The following is a 19,076-nucleotide window of genomic DNA, read 5'->3' on the forward strand; positions in this document are numbered from 1 at the left end:
ACCAAAGCAAGGGTGTTTTAATTTTAACCTGCAAAAAGCAACGCGGAGGTGTGAGGAGCAGTTGATGAAGGGAGCGCAGCAGCTGGAGTTAATCGGCCATGAGCGATGCCCAGGTTGCGCCTGCAGATGTGGCTGACATGGACGTTGGGTTGTAGGCAACTGTGCGGGACGTGCTGCAAGCCCTGCCTAGGAAACCGTGGCTGATGGCGGCCTCAGGGTGTGTGGTTCAGTTCTGGACGGTCCCTGCGTTGTGCTTTGTGTCCCAGTGAGGCAGCAGTGCCAGAGGCTGCGTTACGGACATAATGTAGGTGAGGCTGTAAGGTGGCAGCCGAAGGCCAGTGGTCCCTTCCCTGGTCACCTAGCAAAGGGACACTGACGAGATATGGGGAAGAATATTGAAAATTATATTTACTACTTGCAAGCGGCAGCGTGGAGTGTATCGGTTGCACATCAGGGCCAGTAAACACCAAGGAACTGAGCCTCATTTTTTTTGGTCCTAATTGCGTTCAGCTACAAGAGCTTTGTCATGAGATGCAGATTCCAGCCACCGCAGGGATTTTGTTATTGTTTAGTAAAATGTTTTCCTTCCTAACCACCACTTTCACTGTTCTCCTTCTAGAAAGCCTGAACTTTCCATCAAGTTTAACGTATTTGTTACACTTTTTTTTAAAAAAAGCTTTTTTCTGCCAACGAAACCCTTTGGCCTTTGTGCTGCTCGGAAATAGACTCTCACTGTCCTGTGGCCACCTCCTGATTTCCTGCCATGCTGGCAGCTGTTTGCATCCCAGAGAGCTGCTGGGGATGCAGCCCAGGGTGCGGTTGGCTTTCTGGGCTGCCAGCGCTCACTGAGGGCTGGTTTTCTCCTGTCTGGGCTGGGGCAGCTTTTGGTCGGCTGCTGCTAAGTTTCCAAGGTGAGTTCCTTCGCTCTAGTGTCCACATCAGAAACATCTCTGAGCAGAGCTTGGCTGGTGTGGTTTTACTGGTACTGACCTTCCTGATCCCAGAGGTTTTTTTTCGGTTATTTTTGCCCATTTGTGCACTGTGAATGCTGAGGTTCTTGGACCTTGTGGCGACAGCCAGCCCAAGTGTACGGCGGGCTTGAGTATCAGGGAAAGGGCTGCTGACTTGAGCGATCCCGTGAACACGAGACTCCTGCTGTGTCCCGAGCTCTGCAGATGTGGCTGGAGCCGGCTGGCACACTGCGGATTCTCCTTTCAAGCTGGTGGATGTTTTGAAGCATGTATTTTGTGCCCTGGTTGTTTCAGGTCCCACTATGGGAATGCAGGCGCTGGGAGGACTCTGGCTGCAGGCGCCCAATGGCATGCGGGCTCGAGTGGCTCTTGTCCTCCTTTCCTTTTAATCTCATTCTAGCGTGACTGTAAAGCGAGAGCCGAGCGGCTCCGCTACTTTTATCCCGTAATGCGGCATGCTTTCAGTATGGCCTCTCGCGGCAGCAAGGCGGGGGAGCCCTGCCCCTCCACGGCCCGAAGGCACAGCCTCCAGCAGCTCCCGGCTGCGCCTCCCCCACCACGCTCCACTAACCCCTGTGCCCCGCTCAGGCGGCCACAGCCAGCCAACTGGCTCTGCTTTCTCGCTGGCTTTGTTCCCGCGGAATATCGTCTCCCTGCTTGCCTATCCCTCTCTGCCAGGCAGAGCTGGCTCTGGTGTCCTTGTGGAAGAATCACCCGGGTCTTAAAAAAAATTAAAAAAAAAAATCCCATTGCTCATTCTCGACTGACAGCTGCCAGCGACTGTGTTGTCCTCGGCCCCCCTCTTGTCCATTCATCACTGCGCCCCATACGGGCTCTGCTGAGCTCTGACAAATGCTGGCAGTGTTTTTGGGCAGCTGCTGGGGCTGGAGCCAGGCTCGGGAAGGGGCCGGGGAGCCCCGAGCCCACCTGTTCCCGCACACAGGCACCCCTCTATCTCCTCGGTGTATTTGTCATGGCCCTGAGTCGCTGTGGTCGAATTACAGATTTAGCCGCTGCCTGTGTGTGCGGCTCAGGAGTTCTGGTTAATCTGGTGGCCTCTTAATCTTTCTTTTTGTCCTTTCTGGTGCCAGTTTGTCATCGCAGTGAGTTTCCTTTAGGAGTAAGTCATTCTCCAGGGAAGCCAGGCAGGGCTGCTTCTTTCCTGGCTGAGTGGTTTGTGTCTGCTCCTGATCCCACTGTCCCTTCTGAATCCCATACTCTGAGGTGGCGATGTTGCCCTTCTCTAGAGGATGTTGAAGCACACTGGGTGTCAAGTCAGGACATCCTAAGAGCCTTTGCTGGCATGCTTCTTGTGGCAAGGATCGGAGAGGGGAGTGAGTCGTGCTCTCCTTGGTTTGGGTCCTCCATGCCCCTCTCCAGGACATCCTTTGGCCTCTGTGAAGTCTTCATGCTCTTCCCGGTGTAGGTGGCTTCCTGTGTCTGGAGTCCTCATGATGCACAGCTGTCATGTCATAGTATCACAGAATGGTTTGGGTTGGAAGAGATCTTAAAGATCATCCAGTTCCAACCCCCTGCCATGGGCAGGGACACCTCCCACCAGACCAGGTTGCTCAAAGCCCGCCTCCGACCTTCGCTACTGTGCACCCTGCACTCAGGACAAAGGAACAGAGTTTGAGATTGTGCGTGAAACGGGTGGCAGAGTGAGGGTTTGGGAGAGCCCACCCTTCCTGGCTGCGGGCTGAGCATCCTCAGGCACCGTTTCCCGAGAATCGCTGGTGTTTGTGTTTCCTGCCTTAGTTTCCCCACCCATGAGAAGAGGCGACGGCGTGACCTTGCAGCCACTGTGCTGTGAGCCATGGGGCTGACCTGCCCGGGCTTTCAGCAGCAGAGGTGGGAGGACACAGTCAAGGCTAAGCATCTTTAGTCGCTGGCTTGTGTTTGGTGTCTCAGAGGCCTGCTGCTCCAGGCTGCCGCTAATCTGTTTTGGGGCCTTAGAAAGCAACAAAGGCTTATCTGAGCCGCTTGCTGAAAATAGAAATGAGTGTCGGGAGAACGTCTCGGTGCGAGGCCCTGCCGACAGCCAGCTGGTGGAAACCTTCTCCGGGCTTTGCTGGGTGTATGTAAAAGGCTGCCTTTGTTTCCTCCCAGCCCACACACTGACACCGCATTCCTCCTCCTCTTGTTGCCAGATATTCAGGGAGGCTCTCAGTGTTTAATCTCTAGGAGAACCTTGGGGGATTGGAGCCTGGGCTGTAAACCCCGGCTCTGCCCGCACGGAGCAGGGGGAGCTCCCGGCTGCCTCCCAGCCTCCCCGTCAGCCTCTGTATTGACTGGGATTTCAGGCAGACGAGTGGGAGTTGGAGGACCTGGAGGGCTGGTCTGGCCCTTGCCGGGGGGAGAGAAGGCACTGAGCCAGAGCTCACCGAATTCAAAGGTTTTTGGTGCCAACTGGAGACCTGTGTTGAACGGCACTGCTCAGCCCGGGGTTGGGGAATGGAAGGGGATCAATAGGCTGCAGGCAGCCACAGGGCATGTTGGCAGAGAGCGGCCTCTTGGGCCTCTCCTTGTCTGCTCACCGTTCCCTGGAGCCAGCTGGGTTTCTGCAGGGCAGAAAGGAAGAGCATTTGGTTGCCCTCCCGCTCCCCCTTCCCTGCTTCCTGCCCCCAGGCGAGCCTTTCTCTGCTGAGGGACCTGGAGCCAGGGCTGGCACTTGCCTTCCAAGTGGCAAGTGAAAGAGTTAAGCCGGGGAGTGTCTTTCCCTGGCCGCAGCCAGTTCAGCCGCCCCAGCAGCTCTCATGACTGCTCCGGGCAGGGATCGGGCTTCCCTGCTCCACTAACCTCAGATCATCCCTTGCTGCTGCTCTGTGCCTTCTGCCCGTCGGTCACCTCTGTGTCACCTTGTCCTTCGGTCTGGGACCAGGGGAGGCAGTGGGTGGAGGCTGGAGGCTTGGCAGCTTCTCAGAGGGGATTAAGGGGAAATTTGTTTCTGGAAGGCTGGTCCTCTGGCTGGGGTGGTTTCTGGGTGATGGAGGAGGAAATGAGTACAGCCGTTTTCAGTCTCTTCTCCCATCAGGCCAATTCATCCCAAGCTGGGAGACTGCTCCAGGCAGGGAGGTGCTGGGAGCTAAACACATCCTCCTTGTGACCACAGCACGAAGAAGAGCCTTAGCCACTGTCTGGCACAGAGGATGCTCGGTCCTTGGCACGGCACAGGGATAGAAAGGCTTTCTGTGCCCCACTGCCACTATGTCCATGCTGCCAGTACCCTTGGCGTGTGGGTCCCCACACTGATCTCTGTTCACAGCTCTGTGGAGCCTCGCAGCACCCACTGACCAGCATCACTGGGGCAGTGCCAGTGGTCCAGGAGCACCCCACAGTGAGGAGGGCTGAGTTTGCCATGGGGAGCAGGGCGAGGAGCCTTCCTTCCTTCTCCTGAGTGAAAGACGGTGTAATCTTAAAGGGCTCTTCTGCTCATGGGACGCCATGGGGGCGGGACGCCAAACTGATGCAGCTGCAGTGCTTGCACAGCCCGGGTCTATGGGCTGGGCTGTGGCTGTGGCTTTATGCAGCCTGGAGGGTGGATTTGGGCTGTGGCTCGGATGCAAGTGCTGAGATGGCAGGTGGCCTTGGCATTCTTTACCAAGAATGCTCCCAAGGGGTTGGTTTGGGTTGCTTTTCCTTCTGCGCTGTTTTTAGCTCTCTAGCTGGGGGCCAGCATCTCTCGATGGTGCTCTTTGAGGTTGTATATCCCAAACTCGACATGGAAGAGGCTCCTCAAAGCAGCGAGATGCTGCTGGTTGCGATCACAAGTGTCTCCTGTCTCTTCTGGGTTCATTGGCCTGCACCGATGTGTTTTGCTCCTGTCTGTCCCTTGGTGGGAGCAAGCAGCAGGTGGAACACCAAGCTTTTATGGTGGGCATGAGATGAGACCGTTTGTGTGTTTAAGAGGCTCCACAAAGTTGCATGTTGCATCCAGAGAGATCTTTGTGCAGTATGGAAGCAGCGATCCTTGTCCCCGGACGGGACTCGGTGCTGTGCTGCAAATGGGTGTTTGGAGAGGGGCACACCTGAGCTGCAACGGCAGAAGATGAGGGACCTGCAGCTCGGAGACAACTGCCCTCGTTGTTTCGGAGCTCTGTGCTTCAGAGCTGGGCTTGGTTGGTTACGCTGAGCGGGCTCTGACACGACTCTCTGATTGCTCCATCAGCCTTTCCGTCCCAACTGCAGGGTTATATCAGACCAGAAAAGCAGTTGTGAGCGGTCACACTCACAGTTCATCTCCCGAGGGCAGGAACAAACACCAGAGAGAGGCAATTTGGCCCTGGCAGGAGCAGGTGTTGGCAGGATTCCTGCTTCCTCACCTGAATGGGGCACATGGCCCTGCCTGTGCTGCTCCTCCGAAGACCGGTGAGGGGCTTGGAGGGGTGACAGGGGCAGGCAGAGGCCATGCGTGGGGGCAGGAGCGGTGGTCAGTGGGGTTTTCATGGGACACAGAGTTGAATAACAGGGCTCTTCTCTTCCCCAGGTGTACAAGGGCTTGGACATCATCACGAACAAGGTTTCTCCCCAGGAGCAGCGTCTGTGCAGACACCACATGATCAGCTTTGTGGATCCCCTTGTCTCTAACTACACAGTGGTGGATTTCAGAGACAAAGCCGTGGCTCTGATATCCTTTCACACTGCAGCCTGCCTGGCTCAGCAGATACGGCCTCCCCCCTCTCTGCAGCCAGCCCTGCAAAAGGGAGCAGTGTTTGCATCAGCCTAGGGCTCTCCACGTTGCAACTAACTCGGGTTTTCAGAGGACACTGCTGTAAAGCGGCGCTTGGAACTTCCTTTTCCCAGCTAATGCTCAGGGCAGCTTCCCCTCAGGGCTGGTTGGGGAAGATCTCTGCTGCGCTGCAACACTGCAGAGCCAGGTATTGCCCTCCCTGGCAGTCCCTGGGTCTCCCTGAGTTTTGGTGGTAGCAGAGGATAGTGAGAGATGAGGGACACCTATAACCCTGTCCTGCAGCCTCACTGCCTCCTTGGGGCTGGGAGAGCAGGGTCTGAGCCCCTGGCTGCTGCTCCCCACAGCCCTCCCTCCCTGCCATGCACCTCTGCTTACGCTCCCTGACTGTGACACATTGAAGATATCTTTGCCCGAGACAAGATCCCGATTGTTGTGGGAGGAACCAACTACTACATCGAGTCTCTGCTCTGGAAGGTCCTTATCAACACCAAGGTACCGTTGTGGGGCTGTGTTTGCCTCCGGGAAAGGGTGATTCTCGTGTTCAGGGTGGGCTTCCTGTGACCAGGCATGGTCCTCCCCATGCTAGAGTGGGGCAAGGAGAACCAAAAGCCCCTTATTCACCCTGTGGATCTGGGGGATCATCTTGCTAGTGCTGGCCTGGCTCATGGATGAGTCATTTGACTCCGGGCTACCTCATGCCACACAGGAGAAGGCCAGCACGGCCCCCAGCACAGTCACCGACAGGAAAGTGGAGCTGGAGCAACTGGACGGTGTGGAGCTCCATCGCCGCCTGAGCCAGGTGGACCCAGAGATGGCGGCCAAGCTACACCCCAACGACAAGCGTAAAGTGGCCAGGTGAGCTTGGCGTGCTGGGGCCAGCGGGTGCTCAGCACCCCTTTCTGAGGGAATTGTGTGCCTGGGAACATGGCAAGGTGGGCATTCCCATCCCAGGTGGGTGCTCTTAACCTCCTAGCAAGGTTCTTGGGCACCTCAGAGCACTGGTGTTGGGGAGCGCTCTGGGATCTGAGACCCTTGGCCACACAGCACCCATTTTGAACTGTTTTTGGGGGCCAGGACAGCTCTTGGCTCCTGGCTTGTGTGCACCAGGGGTGTTCCCGCTGCCATGCCCCAGCAGCAGGGTTTATCTGGAGCTATTTAAAGAGCAGGCTGCCGTGCTGGCTGAGTAACATACCTGAGCTCTGTGGGAACAGCACGGCAGCAAGACCAGGCTTGCTGCTTTGGCGAGCCCGTCCCAGCCGAGCCCTGGCCCCGGGGGGGAGCAGAATGCCGCCCACCCCATTCGCACGGTGCAGGGGGATGGAGGGTTGGGCACCCCGTGCAGCTTCCTCCACCTCCCTGGCCGGGCTGGGCTGAGCTGGCAGTAATTCTTCGCAGCATCGGCAACGCCAGCCCCTTCCCTGCAGCCCTGCCTGGCTGGAAAGGGCAGGGCTGGAGCCAGAACCCCGTCCCCTACAGGGCTTGTCCCGGTGCCAGGCAGGAGTGGGTGGCTGTGCTCTGGGCTCCTTGGGTACCATCGCTGTGCTGTGCACTGCATCACGCCCCCAGGACCTGGGTGTGCTCAGGATGCTGGGCACGGGATGGGGCCCCCCCACCCCCCAACATGAGAGGGTTGGATCCCAGCAAGTGTCTGCGGTTCCCTTTGCTGGAGCCCCCAGGGCTGCTGGGGAAATGGAAAAGCTCATCCTCACCCAGCCTCTGAGCTCTGTCTGTCTCTGCTTACAGGAGCCTCCAAGTGTTTGAAGAGACGGGGATCCCCCATAGTGAAATCTTGCACCAGCAGCAGGAAGAAGAAGGTGGGGGACCCCTAGGGGGGCCCCTGAAATACCCCCATTCCTGCATCTTGTGGCTCCATGCAGACCAGGCAGGTGAGAGTGGGCTTTGCACAGCTCCTGGTGATGTGGGATTGGAGCTGACTCCGTGCTCCTGCCCCAGCCTCCTCCCTGAAGAAGGCAGCAATACCTTTGGCATCAGTGGGCGTGACAGAGGGCTTGCTCCTCTCTCCTGCTGGGCTCTGCGTTCCTCAGGTGGATCGGGAGGCTGGCAGTGCCAAACTGAGTCCTAGCACCTTCTCCAGTTGTGGGCCTCCTGAGGGCATGGCTCCGTGTGGCTGAGTGTGTCCCCCTCTCCTCCTCCCAGCACTGGACCAGAGGCTGGAGAAGCGGGTGGATGACATGCTGGCTGCAGGACTCCTGGAGGAGCTGCGGGACTTTCACCGACGCTACAACCAAGAGAAGGTGGCCGAGAACCGGTGGGTGCGAAGCCAGCTTCCTTTCTGCTCCTAGTCCCACCTTCAGACCCCATGCAGGGCCCAGACCAGCTCTCCCTTCAGCAGCTCCGATGTATTGCTGCTCTCAGCCTTCTCTGGGCAGTGCCCACTCCTGTGGCAGGGCCAGCAGACAGGACAGATGCCTGCCTCTGCGGGGGCACCATCAGTGGAAAGGTCTGAACCAGCCAGATCCTCCAGCACTTCCTGGCCTTCTCTGCCAGAACCCTTATACCAGGGTTGGTCAAACAGCAGAGTCCCTGTGGGTCTTAGTGTTGAATTAGTTTTGCCGAGATCATACTTGCCAAGCGGTGATGTTTCCCCTCAGTAAAAACTTCTTGGTGCTGCCTGAGTGTTGGCACAGTGCAGCTGACATGGGGTGGCACTGAAGGCACCATTCCTGTGTGTCTGGCTTGGCTTGTCCCCTGAGGCCATGGGCTTGTGTCACCAGGGGAGATCCCTGCAGGGTGAGACTCAGAGATCTGAGCTATTACGGGAAGGGTCGAGGTCTCCCACTGTTCTGAAGGCAACTGCTTTGACCCTATCTCTTGTTTTGTTCTCCAGGCAGGATTACCAGCATGGCATCTTCCAGTCCATTGGATTCAAGGAGTTCCATGAGTACCTCATCAGTGAGGGGAACTGCTCGCCCGAGACCAGTGCTCTGCTGCTGCAAAAAGGTGAGAGGAGCACCATGTCATGCATCCCTCAGCCCCACGCAGCTCCAGGTGACACTGCGTGATGGTCTGAACCAAGCTTTGACCTTGGGGCAGGTCTTGTTGGGGTTGACCTGCGCCTTTCTCTCTACCTTTTCCACTTCTGCCAGTCCAGGGGGGCAAGGACTCCTTTTTCAGTACACTCTGAGTACGCACACAGCAATTCCTCGCTCCCTTCCCCCAGACCTCCCTGCAAGATGTACCGGGCATGGTGTAACTTGGGGTCTGGAACTGGTCCACCGGTGACCTGGGTGATGGGATCCCAGCTGGGGTGTGAACACTGTGGAGAACAGGGGTAGGGAGAAGGGGTGAAGCAGAACTCAGCATCTGATTCGGCAGCAGGATGGTGGGAAGGGATCTGGGGATCTAGCAGATGACAGTGTCAGTAGTGATGCACTCTTTGATGGTGCATGTCATTCTGGAGCATCTGGACAGACAACGCTGTCGTTAGAGGAGGGAGCTGCTCTGCTCCTGGAGGTCCCAGGTAGAGTCTATCTGTGTGGAGGGTTCAGTGCAAAGGGGAGATGGAGGTTGAGGAAACCACAGAAATGATAAAAAGTTTGAAAACAAGTCTGGTGCAGAAGGGTCTTGTTGTGTCTCCTCAGGAGATGATTATGGAGGGATACAGTAAGTCTGATACTAAATATTGAAAGGTTGTACAGTGGTAAACCATCCTCTGGGCCTACTGCGAGTAGGACAAGGAGTCCTGGCTCCTTTGTGCAGAGAAGTATTCAATTAGGCATTAGGAGAGCAGTGCAGCCCCTGAACACATTGTCCCACCCGTTAAAAGCTTCAGAGCAGAGGTTTTGGGCCCTTCCCACCCACTCAGGGATATTTGAGACACCTTGTCCATCCTTTCGTGCTTCCACTGCCCCTACTCTGTCTGGCAGGGCTCGCCCTCTTCACCATGAGGAGTGCTTCTCCCTGTGGGCTTCAAGACCTCCGGACTGACGGCAGAAATACTTCTCTTAAGTGAATGTGGGACCATCCAGCACAGACTTTGGTCTCGTGTGATTTCCCCCCATTGGAGCCAGAAGCCTCTTCTCACTCCGCTCTGAGCTCAGCTGGCAGCCTTGCACTGACCTTCGTTTTTATTTTTCACTCCCTCTTTTTCAAAGGGATCCAGGCTCTGAAGCAGGTGACCAAGAGATATGCCCGGAGGCAGAACAAATGGGTCCGGAACCGCTTTCTGAGACGTAAGTCCTCTGTTCCTGCCCTGCCTCCCCATCCCTGTTCTCGCGTCTCTTCTCATCCCTCCTCAGCACATTCCTGGCTCCCAGCTCAAGAGAGGAGAGCGGTGGCTCCTCTGCTTTGGGGCAATGAGTGTTGAAGGGGGATGTGAGTCCGGCAGAGATCAGAGCATTCTCCATGCATTCTTCTGGCTGGCTCAGGCTGTCCTGGCTCTGCGGGTGTCTGCTGTGGCCAGATCCCTCCAGGAACCCCCCGCCAGGCTCTGCCCTGGGTGCAACCTGAACATGTGGGAAGCAGAGCAGCCACTCGGCCCTCCTGAGACAGCCCACCCAGCACTGTCCAGGTCTTTCTCACTGCGTCCCTGTACCCCTGGCTGCCTGTCAAGGGAAGATCTCCCCTTCCCAACACCGGTGCCATCAGGACGGATGATATCGTGACAGAACAAAGCAAGCAAAGGCTCACCCCCGTGGTGGGCAGCAGTAGATGATGGTGGCTGCAGCGTCCCTGCAGCCTGTCCTGCTCTCGGGGATCTCAGGGAGGGGGTCCCCAGTATGTTCCCTCTCCCTGTGCACCCACCAGTGCTCCCTGCGCAGGGTGAAAAGCCCCAGTTGAGAGCTGCCCTCCAGATTAGGAGCAGGAGCCCATCACCTGCCCTTTGCCTGGGCCCTACTTGCTGCGGTGGCAAGGAGCCAGCAGGACTTCCCCATCCCAGCCCCAACCTTGGGAGCGGGGCCAGCGGCAGCAGCTGGGAGCCGGGCACTTGTTGAAAGGTGCTTGGTAGGGGCAAAACAACAATAAAATATATATTAAAAAAAAATAATAAAAAAAAAAGAAGGCAGGGAGAAACTCGAGTCAAAAGATGGGCTTTGAAGGGGGTGTAAGAGCTTTCCTGGAGCCATGTGCTGGGTGGCTGTGGCTCACCTTTCTGGTGGCAGGTGTGCTTCAGATCAGCCCCATCAGGAGCTTGTTTGTGGTTACAGCCATGAAAAGCAGCACCTGCTGGAGACTGGCACGTGGCGGCCTTTGATGGCTTTGTCCGAGTGGGGCCCTGTGCCCAGTCCCTGCGGGCAGGTGAGCCAGGCAGGGCAGCCATGTCACCCGAGGGAGCGGGCACCCTCTGATTGCAGCTGTATCACCCCAAATGAGGTGCAGCGATCCCCCTGTGCCCTCCCGCCAGGCTGGGAGAGGCTGAAGGGGGTGGCTTTGAATCTGTGCCTTGTCAGGTCAAGGCATTACTAAAGCATCTCCTGCCGTGGCTGCTACTGAGAGCTGGGAGTGTTGGCTCCTGCAGCCTCACAAGCAATTAGAGATCTGAGCGGGGACCTGCACCCGCAGATTCCTCACCCAGACTCCGTGCCTGCATCTCCTTGTAAGCTTTGTGCGATGGCTTTGTGCCTGGATCCAGCTTTTGATCTTCTGCAGCCTCCTGTGGACTGTAGCCGTGATGAAGTGGTTGCTGTTATGATGGGCTGTCTGCCTGCTTGGATTTCATAACGCCATCCCGAAGGCAGACAACTGTGAAAATGCTTTCTCGAGGTCTTGGGTGCTGTTTGTGAGGGTGATGCCCCCCAAACTGAGGTCTCTGTTAATTTTGACTCTGGAAAGGCTGGTGCCGTTTGGTTCTGCATGCTAAAGGACAGCAAGATAGGAAGGAGCAGATCTCCCCTGCTCACAGCGTTGCCTCCTGGATGCTAGGACGTGATGCTGGGGAGGTTCTGGTGGTGACATGCCTTTCTTTGTCTCTCTAGGTCCCGGGCTCAACGTGCCCCCGGTGTATGGCTTGGAGGTGTCTGATCTCTTGCGGTGGGAGGAGGATGTGCTGAAACCTGCTCTGGAGATTGTGGAAAGCTTCATCCAGGTACTGGGTAACGAGTTAACACGTGCGCCGTGGCTGAGAAGCCAACTTCCTGGTAGCCTCCAGGCCCCATAACTTGGGAGTTAGTCTCTCCCCTGAACAGGGCTGTCTGCTTTTATGTCCACCCTTGGGCTTTCCTTGCAGTGGCAGAGGGTTGTTGTCTAAGCTGAAAATTTCTCCTAATGCCCAGTTCTCTGCTTGATTTGCATGGTGAAACTGCAGCGTCTGTTCTGCTAACCTTAGTGTCTTTGTATGGCAAGTTCACATCCCAAACTCTACCAAAATGAACACAGCCAAGCATATTTTCATAGTGGGAACCGATTTGAGGCATTATTTAATCTACAGGGACGTGAGCCCCCAGTAGAGCCTGTGAAGATGGAGTACGATGTGAACGAGAACAAGCGGAGTCATCGTGTGTGTGAGCTCTGCAACAGAGTCATCATCGGGGACAGGGAGTGGGCAGGTAGGATGTGGAAACGGGGAGAGGAGAGGACCTGAGAGGGGACACAGTGACACGGAGGGATGGAGTGACGCAGTTCTCTGGAGCAGAGCAGCTTCTTTGGCTCTCTCAGCTCGGTCAGGTGACCCTCAGCACAAGATCTTGGGCTTTCAAGGACTGTTTACAGCCCATGGATGAAAGCCGGCATTTGCAAGCCCAGAGAGGGTGCAGGAGCTGTGCCACAGCAGCCATCTGTCGGGCTTCAACCCCTTCCCCAGCACCCAGTAAACACTGCCACGCTCGACCGTCATGCCAGACGCAAGGATCTATACGTCGCGTCAAACCTCAGCACTGCCTGTGTTTAGTCAGGGCTGCTGGTCCTTTTCAGCGCTTTAGGTAACTTTGTCAAAAAGCAAAGGACAAATCTGTTTCTCCTAAAATTTTGTTGTGCAAAATGGAAGTTTCTTCATGTTTTTAACAGCTCAATTTTGGTCCAATATCTCCTATTTGTGTGGTATTTTTTTATTCCTGGCTGTAATGGTAATAGAAGGGGATTTTCTATTTTCAATAGACTTACTTTAAAAGAGCTCAGTTGGAATCAGATTAACTCAGTGCATTTATCTGTGCTGTGAGGCTCATGCTGAGAACCAGAAACAAAAAGTGGTGGAGAAACAGGCTGCAGAAATGAAACTGGTAAATCTCCATGTGTTGCCCAAATGCGGTATAAGCAGACACAATGCAGAGATAAATTTCCCTGGTCATTGGATTTGAACCAGTCACTTATTCCTCTTGCTCCAGGGAGTTGCTGAAGGCAAGGATGGAAGTTGGCTCAGAATAGGAAGCTCATTGTAGTGAGATCGGTTTGTAAGTGTAACTGTTATTTTAGCTGGTCTCGGTTTGGAGGTGCCTTGAAGGAGCTCCACCTACTCCAGAACTAGAGGACTCTGGAAGTTACGGGGGTGCATGTCCTCCTTCCAGGTCCAGCAATTTTTATGACCAAGTGGGAATCCAAGATCCCTCCAAACGCTACAGCTGCAACTGCACGTCCTTTAGGGATGTCATCGCAGATTCTGATGGATGATGACAATACCTTCTTCAACCAAGACCAGCTGTTGGTCTCTGCATCCAGCTGAATTTGGCTCAAATTCCCAGCTGGTGGGAGAAAAATGGGTGTCCAAAACCTGGGTGTTACTTGTAACTGCAAGATGTAAAAGCTCAAAGGGAAGTGAAAACCACAGTGGGAGCTGGGTCGAGCTGCAATCTGGTCTGCTGTCTTAAGTTACAGATAGTTCTGGGAACTGCTTCCTGGGACCCCACTGGCTCTGAAAGATTTTAAAATTTTATCTAATTTTATAATTTGTACGGACTTAAAAGAGCAGACCTCCCCAGAGAGCAGCAGAAACCAGTGCTGCTTCCAGCCACTCTACACTGGTGTTGCTGCGACAAATTGTGGAAGGTGAGACTTTATTTCAAGCTGAGGGTGACCCTCCAGCGTTGTGATAAAGCAGCAACTTTGCATGTAATTTCATCCTTTGGCAGCAAAAATGATGACTGGAAAACACCTGAGGGCCTTGATTCAGTGAGCACATACCCTCATTTAATTAAGGCCCTGCTTGAAAAGTTTGCTGCTTTAATTGCTGCTCTGATCTCTTGGAAAGAGCAAAACCGCCCTGCTAAGGTGGTACCTTGGTCTGGTTACACAAAGCACCTTCTACTTAGATAATAACACTGATACTGAGGTTGTACTGTCCTTAACTGTGTGATTGCAAACAGAAACGCAGCTCCTGCTGCCCCGCTGTGTCAGTACAAGGTGTATCCTTGGGATCACACCTCTGTTCCTGTCTGGGTCCTGCTAAGTGCTCTCCTAGCTGGGGGCCATGCCCTGGAGTTATGCAAAAGCGTAATTAAACTCCGGGCTCCGTCCCTGTCCGTGCCATGGATGCACAGGATATCCCCAGTGCTTTGGTGCAGGCATCTGGGCTTACAAATGGTGCTGGCAGCGCTCCATGGGGTGATGGAAAGTTGCACAACCTCACCCGCATCCTGCCATGGGCCGCCTCTTTGGTAACACTCTCTCCCATCCTCCCAGTGTCGTGCCTCGGTTGGGAGCAGAACTTGCTGGGAGAGTCGAGTCCTGACACTCTGGAGGCTTCTGCATATACAAACCCAGGGGTTTTTTCCCCTCTCCCAGTCAGGAGAAGGCTTGGAAGGGTTGTTCCCCTTCTGAGACCCAATGTTTTGGTCTAGAAGTGCTCTGAAAAATGTCCAGGGCAGGGCTTGAGAGTTCACTTTTCCCTGGGAATGAGGATGGAAGGAAGGGTTCTCTGTGCTGCGCGGAGGGATCAGGTTGGGTGTTTCCTTCTCCAAATTCCCCGGACTTAAATGCTCTGTTTGCCTCTTCCTCCAGCTCACACACGATCCAAATCCCACCTGTACCACCTGAAGAAAAGAAGGAAGCTGGAGGCCGCCAGCTGCGCTGCAGAGACCAAGGGGGACAGTGGGGGCACGGAGACCCCTGGCGAGGACAGCAGCATGTCTGTGCCTTTGCCGTAGGCTGCCAACCAGCTGGCGAAGGGGAGCAGCCGCGCTCCCACCTGCATGGCGAGGACGCTGAGTCCTGGATGGCCTGGAATTGAATGAGCTGAGTCATATTTTTTTATTTTTTTGGGGGATGAGGCAGGTGTGTAAGTGACGGGCAAAGGCTGGCAGCTGCATCGGATCCTCTTCATGTGGCCTCATCGCGCCCTGTTCCCAGGCTTCCCCAGCCCTGCCTGGAAAGGGCTGAGCCCCTGGGGCAAGGCTGCTACCTCCTGCATCCTCCCATTGCCAAGCATTAATTCCTGCCAGAGACGTAGCATTATCCTTGGAATGACTGAGTCGATCCTGCTGGCATGTGAACATGTCATTCTCAGAGACAGAAACACCCTGCGCTCCTCCAGCTTGGCCAGGAGTGAAATCCGGAGCTGAGCGAGCTCTTACTGCCTTTATTGTGGAGAGGATATATATATTTTATTTTTTTTTTTCCTTTTATATGGAAATAAAGTTGCAGGGTTATTGTGGGTTCCCCTCCCTATTAGCAGGCCCAGTTCTTGCTCTCTGCTTCTACCTGGCCCAGGTTCCCCGCTCTGGGCACATGGCAGGACGTCCAGCCCTGGCTCCTTCTTCCAGTCACCTTTTCTGCAGCTTCTGAGGGAGCTGAGCAGATGTTCTCAGGGCGGTGGATCAGCCGATCCCCGGGCACGGAGCAGGTGCAGAAGGAGCTGGCACCTGTTAAACAGGAACTTGGAAATGATCTCATCCAGTTTGCAACAGATGAGGCTGTCCTAGTTAAAGCTGAAGTCCCGGGGGTTTACACTGCGGTTTGGCAGCGGGAACCAGCCCCGCATTTGAATCCTGAGTTGCTGAGCGGCAAAATTCCTTATGCCGCGTCCGCTGAGCCAGTTGGTTCCTGCCGTGTCGTTCCCGGAGGACGCGAGCACTGTCTGCGCCACCCCACTTCCCGGGTGCCGCTCCAGGTGGAACCAAGAGGGCCTTTTCCAAGGAATTTGGGATTCTCCTGACAAATGCAATCAACATGGTTCCTCCCTGGGAGGGTTTTTGCAGTGGTAGAGCACATTTCTTGTTCCTTTAGCTGCTTGGGATACACCATGTGGCAAGAGGCATCTCTCGTGGTCACCCTGCGAGGGGAAGGGCTGAATGGGCAGATCTGGAAGTGCCTGCTCTGATGGGGATGAGATTGAACCCCCAGTTTGTGTTCCTCAGCGTCAAATGATTTCTGTAACGCTCCATGGGGCGGCTGCCTTGGGCTGTTTGATCGGGGTGTGGGGTGCGGTGAGAGCTCATGCTGGAGGGAATACGCAATGAAGAGCTGGGAATTTGGGTCGGCTTTTCTCTGTCAGCCTTGGGCAGAGCTGGGCATCAGCTTTGAGATGCTGGGCACCGCCTCAGTGGTGCTGGCTCTGTCTGTGGCGCCATCTCAACCTCTTCTCCAGCCCAGGCTTGTTCTCCATCTCCATCCCTGCTGACTCAGGCACACGTGGATGTGGGCTCAGCCCAGTGCGGGAGCTCTTGGCTGAGGGGTCCAGGTCTGGAACCATGTTCTCTCCTCTCTCCTGGATGGAGGAGGTGCAGGTGAGGCTGGGCGTAAAGCCCCATTGGCCTCTGATGTGCTGAGCGTGGGCTTCTGATGGACACATGGACGTGTTGAGTCGTCTCCCCAGGCTGGGTTGGGATCATAGGGGCAGCTTTGTGAATGGAGGGGTGGGATTATCTGCTCTGTCTCCTCAGCACCGTCAGCTGACCATACTGTTAGAAATGGATTTAATATCCTTAATCGGTTTAATATGAACTTTGTTATCCCCGCAGATAAATGTTATTCCTCTACCACAATAGCTGCTACTCTGCCTGTTCTCTTCCAGAGCCTGCAGCCACCTTCAGGCCTCCCCCCTGCTCCCTGCCACCCGCTGCAGTGCCACGTTTTGGGGGTCGCAGCTCCCAGGAGAATGGGGGTCTCTCACACTCGCTTGTTTGTGCTATGGCTGGACTGGGAAATGGAAGGTGAAAGCGCTCCCTGATCCTGCAAGGGGTGAGGAGCAGGTGAGTTTGCTTTCTGGGAGAGGTGGGGGCTGTTGGTGAGGACACAGCTCTTTATTGATGCAGAGCCAGGGCCAGCATCTCAGTGACAATTTGCTCTCCGAGGAAGGAGGTGGTGGCTATTGTACTTCTGTTCTTGGAAGGACTCGAGGCAGGGACTGGGGTCAAACACTGATTCCTGGTGCTGGCACACGTTCAGCTCCTGCTCCTCTTCCTCTGGGCCCTGTGGAAGGGACCAAAAACATGAAATCTTTCTCGCTGAGAAAGTTGTTGTGGTCTCAGGTTTCAGGCACTGCTGGTGCCAAGTGGTTTGGGGACCAGGGAACGGCACTTCCCTCCATCTGCCTTCCCTAATCCCCAGACAAACGCAGCTCTTCCATCTGTGCAGCCAGAGCCGCCGAGCCCATCACACCAGCCACTTAATCTAAATGGCTTTGGCCAAAGATAAGGTCATTAATTACACTGGGATTAGAAAACAGTGCAGGCCTGGCGTGGCTTGGCTCACTGTCAATTAAAGTCCTTGGCGCCCTGGCCCGGCAGAGCATCGCAGCTGGAGAGCTGGAGTTGGGAGAGGCCCGTGTCCTCGCTGGTGGGACATCGTCCCCACGGCCCTGCCTGTCCTCGGAGGAGTCATAGAGTCATAGAGTTGTCCAGGCCGGAAGGGACCTCCAAAGGTCATCTAGTCTGACCGCCCCGCAGTCAGCAGGGACACCCCCAACTAGACCAGGTTGCCCAGGGCCTCGTCGAGCCTCTCCTTGAATATCTCCAGGGATGGGGCCTCAACCACCTCCCTGGGCAACCTGTTCCAGTGCTCCACCACCCTCACAGTGAAGAACCCTCTCCTGATCTCCAGTCTATATCTGTTCCCCTCCAGCTTGAAGCCATTGCCCCTCGTCCTGTCACTACAGGCCTTTCTAAACAGGTTCTCCCCAGCCTTCCTATAGCTTCCTGTAGGCCCCTTCAGGTACTGGAAGGCCGCTATTAGGTCTCCCGGGAGCCTCCTCTTCTTCAGGCTGAACAACCCCAGCTCCCTCAGCCTGTCCTCGTAGCAGAGGTGCTCCATCCCCCTGATCATCCTTGTGGCCCTCCTCTGGACCCTCTCCATCAGGTCCATGTCCTTCTTATATTGAGGGCTCCAGACCTGCACACAAGACTCCAGGTGAGGTCTCACCAGAGCAGAGTAAAGTGGAAGAATTACCTCTCTGGACCTGCTGGCAACGCATCTTTTGATGCAGCCCAGGATGCGATTGGCCTTCTGGGCTGCAAGTGCACACTGCCTGCTCATGTCCAGCTTCTCCTCCACCAGCATCCCCCAAGTCCCTTTCCTCAGGGCTGCTTTCTAGTACCTCACCCCCTAGTCTGTACTGATGATGAGGATTGTTCCGGCCCAGGTGCAGAACCTTGCATTTGCTGTTGTTAAACCTCATGAGGTTCACCTGGGCCCACCTCTCCAGCCTGTCCAGGTCCTTTTGGATGACATCCCCTCCCTCTGGTGTATCGACAACACCACACAGCTTGGTGTCGTCTGCAAACTTGCTGATGGTGCCTTTAATCCCCCTGTCTATATCATTGATAAAAATGTTAAACAGTATTGGCCCTAACACGGACCCTTGAGGAACACCACTTGTGACTGCTGTCCATCTGGACTTTGAGCCATTGAGTACCACCCTCTGGATGCGACCATCCAGCCGGTTCCTTATCCACTGAAGTCCCCTCACTCAGGCACTGGTGTTTTGGGTACAGTGGTGGCATGGGCTCCTGTCCCCAGGTGCCAGATGGGGTTGGTGATGAGGGTCCCAGGGGACACCCGGGAGGAGCTCAGGGGTGGTGGCAGCCAGCGCAGCCCCAGTCCTCGTGGCCAGCAGTGAGGTACATGGGCAGCATCCCACTATCTGCATCCCCATCACTCGCTGCCTCCAGCCTTCACCAGCCCCTCACTCAGCCCTGACTAGCGAAGGTTGGGCTGGCCGAGTCCCACGGCTCTCGCTTGTGGTCACCATCCCCAGAGCTCAGAGCAGCCCCTTTGCTGATCTCAGAGCCAATGTCTGGCTGTGATGTTCAAGGACTTGTGTTTCCTTCTGTTTCTTCCACCTTTTGGTTCCCTCTTCATTCCATGTTTTGGCTGTAAAAGGCTCAGATCTGCCCATCCCCTGGGGAATCTCTGGTCCCTGCAGTGCTGGGGTGGGATGTGCCGCCTGCTCTGCCCCACGGGCTGCTGTGTAGGGGACAGCCAGGGCTGAAGCCACCTATGTGACTTGACTTTGGCCTCAGCCCTCCCCTGGTAAGGAAGAGGCAGCACCGCGGGGACCAAGGGGGTACACACGTTTCGGGTGGCCGGGC

General features: G+C 55.6%; 1 protein-coding gene across 1 annotated transcript in view; it reads left to right on the top strand.

Annotated features, from left to right (window-relative positions):
* TRIT1 (tRNA isopentenyltransferase 1) overlaps window positions 1-15,219 on the top strand; it is a 16,097-nt gene extending 878 nt beyond the window's left edge. The window contains exons 2-11 of the mRNA XM_014946599.1: window positions 5,458-5,598; window positions 6,055-6,153; window positions 6,368-6,516; window positions 7,405-7,547; window positions 7,819-7,930; window positions 8,510-8,622; window positions 9,777-9,854; window positions 11,598-11,707; window positions 12,050-12,167; window positions 14,551-15,219. Of these exons, the coding sequence (XP_014802085.1) occupies window positions 5,458-5,598; window positions 6,055-6,153; window positions 6,368-6,516; window positions 7,405-7,547; window positions 7,819-7,930; window positions 8,510-8,622; window positions 9,777-9,854; window positions 11,598-11,707; window positions 12,050-12,167; window positions 14,551-14,696 (1,209 nt within the window). The 3' untranslated portion in view covers window positions 14,697-15,219. The remainder of the gene's footprint in view (window positions 1-5,457; window positions 5,599-6,054; window positions 6,154-6,367; window positions 6,517-7,404; window positions 7,548-7,818; window positions 7,931-8,509; window positions 8,623-9,776; window positions 9,855-11,597; window positions 11,708-12,049; window positions 12,168-14,550) is intronic.
* Window positions 15,220-19,076: the final 3,857 nt, after the last annotated feature.

The sequence above is a fragment of the Calidris pugnax genome, unplaced genomic scaffold (assembly GCF_001431845.1).
Source record: "Calidris pugnax isolate Ruff unplaced genomic scaffold, ASM143184v1 scaffold113, whole genome shotgun sequence".
Classification (NCBI taxonomy): Eukaryota; Metazoa; Chordata; class Aves; order Charadriiformes; family Scolopacidae; genus Calidris; species Calidris pugnax.